Source organism: Austrofundulus limnaeus, unplaced genomic scaffold (genome assembly GCF_001266775.1).
Source record: "Austrofundulus limnaeus strain Quisiro unplaced genomic scaffold, Austrofundulus_limnaeus-1.0 Scaffold53, whole genome shotgun sequence".
Taxonomy (NCBI): domain Eukaryota; kingdom Metazoa; phylum Chordata; class Actinopteri; order Cyprinodontiformes; family Rivulidae; genus Austrofundulus; species Austrofundulus limnaeus.
This window is the reverse complement of record NW_013952455.1, coordinates 924,555-926,281: the sequence shown is the minus strand read 5'-3', so window position 1 is coordinate 926,281 and position 1,727 is coordinate 924,555. Positions and strand designations below refer to the sequence as shown.

Sequence of the window (1,727 nt, the reverse complement as noted above, 5' to 3'; positions counted from 1 at the left end):
TGTTACAACTAATAGGGGATCCCTTTAAAAAATGGTAAATGGTCTGAACTTATAAAGCACTTAATCAAGTCCCTCTGGACCCCAAAGTGCTTTACACTACAGACATTCACCCATTCACACACACATTCACACACTGGTGATGGTAAGCTACATTGTAGCCACAGCTGCCCTGGGGCACACTGAGAGAGGCAGGGCTGCCATGCACCGGCGCTACCGGACCCTCTGACCACCATCAGTAGGCAAGGCGGGTGAAGTGTCTTGCCCAAGGACACAATGACTGAGACATCTGGAAAAGGGGGATCGAACTGAAGACCTTCCAGTCACAGGACGACTCCCCTAACCACTCCACCACAGCCGCCCCAAAATTACTTTCACTGACCTCACCCACCTCCCAGTCTTTGTTTTGCTGCATTTAGTTTCCATTACATTCTGCATCAATCAAATCCATTTTTCTGCCCTGTTTTAATTTATTTATTTTTAAACACAGTAGGGTGTGCTCATATTATTTCTATGGAACCCCACTTGAACAGATCTGACTAACTCTTTAAATACAACATGATGCAACATCTGCAACAGTCTGAACGGCTCCTCTGTGTTTTGAATGAACAGGGTAATGTGAATGTCAGACCCACTGAGCCTGCCTGACTGTATCACAGACCAGCTGATTACCTCACCAGCTCACGCCTCTCTCCAACTCAATTACAATTCATAAACTGCTCAGGGACTCCCTCTGCCCTCTGAATCATCTGACTGCTTGCATAAACATATAAGGGCACAATTTCCAGGAGGGATCCAGTTACTTATGTTTGAGCATTTTTAGTCTACCGCACACGTTGACCTTTGGGGTTATAACAAGACTCCAAATTCCAAAGCGCAGCAGCTGCGTAAAAAAGAAACACGTCTGTGTTGTGACAACCACAATTACCTTGATGAATCAGACTGTTTACAGATCATCTCAAAAAGGACCCTGCATGGCAGAGAGCAGCTGAAGCTGTTTTACAAATCCTGAGTGCTGGAACACTGTGGGATGTGTGACACATGAAGGAGAATCACAGCAGTATAAAAGTGTGTCCCGAGCTCTGCTCGTGAATCTGAAATATTTACCACAGGGGCAGAGAAGTGCGAAGAGATGAGTAAAATAAATAAATAAATAAATGGAGGGTCAGTTAGACTGCCAAATGTCAGAGGCAAAGAGCTTATCATCAAAGTAGAAAAGGGACAAAAATAAAGCAGGAGTCAGCATGAAAACTCAGAAATGAGACATTTGAGCCTGACATTTGCAGAATCTATTCAGTTAGCTGAAAGATGTCTGTGCTTTAGATGAAAATTTTAAAAATCAAGTATTTGTAACACAGTATGTCGTGGTCTGAGCTCACCTCCACAAACAGGAAGCAGGGAACGATGGAGCTGCTGTTCTTCACATTGGACTTTTCTTCCACTGCCATCCTTCTTTCTGGTACTTTGAAGCAGCCCAGATTCGTGTCTCCTTACCCTGAAAAAAGGAAAAAAGTTGAGTCAGATTAGTTTAACCTGAGGGGGTTTGGTAAAATGTGCACAGAACAAACTGTGTTCTTTATTTAGCACATTCGATTGTTCTTTCACGTGCAGAATCAATAAACATTCAATGTAAGAAATAAAAGTTAATTAATTCAATAGCATCATCAACATAATAACATTTTAAAAATAATCAAAAAACAGTAAAGTAGGTAAAAAATAAAACATAAAGA

The 1,727-nt window shown here is 41.9% G+C and overlaps 1 protein-coding gene across 3 annotated transcripts in view; it reads right to left on the bottom strand.

Annotated features, from left to right (window-relative positions):
* The window catches only part of plppr2a (phospholipid phosphatase related 2a), a 66,460-nt gene that overhangs the window by 57,773 nt on the left and 6,960 nt on the right, over positions 1 to 1,727 (bottom strand). For all 3 annotated transcript variants that reach the window (XM_014008834.1, XM_014008837.1, XM_014008835.1), the window contains exon 2: positions 1,377 to 1,492. In XM_014008834.1, the coding sequence (XP_013864288.1) occupies positions 1,377 to 1,445 (69 nt within the window). In that variant the 5' untranslated portion in view covers positions 1,446 to 1,492. The remainder of the gene's footprint in view (positions 1 to 1,376; positions 1,493 to 1,727) is intronic.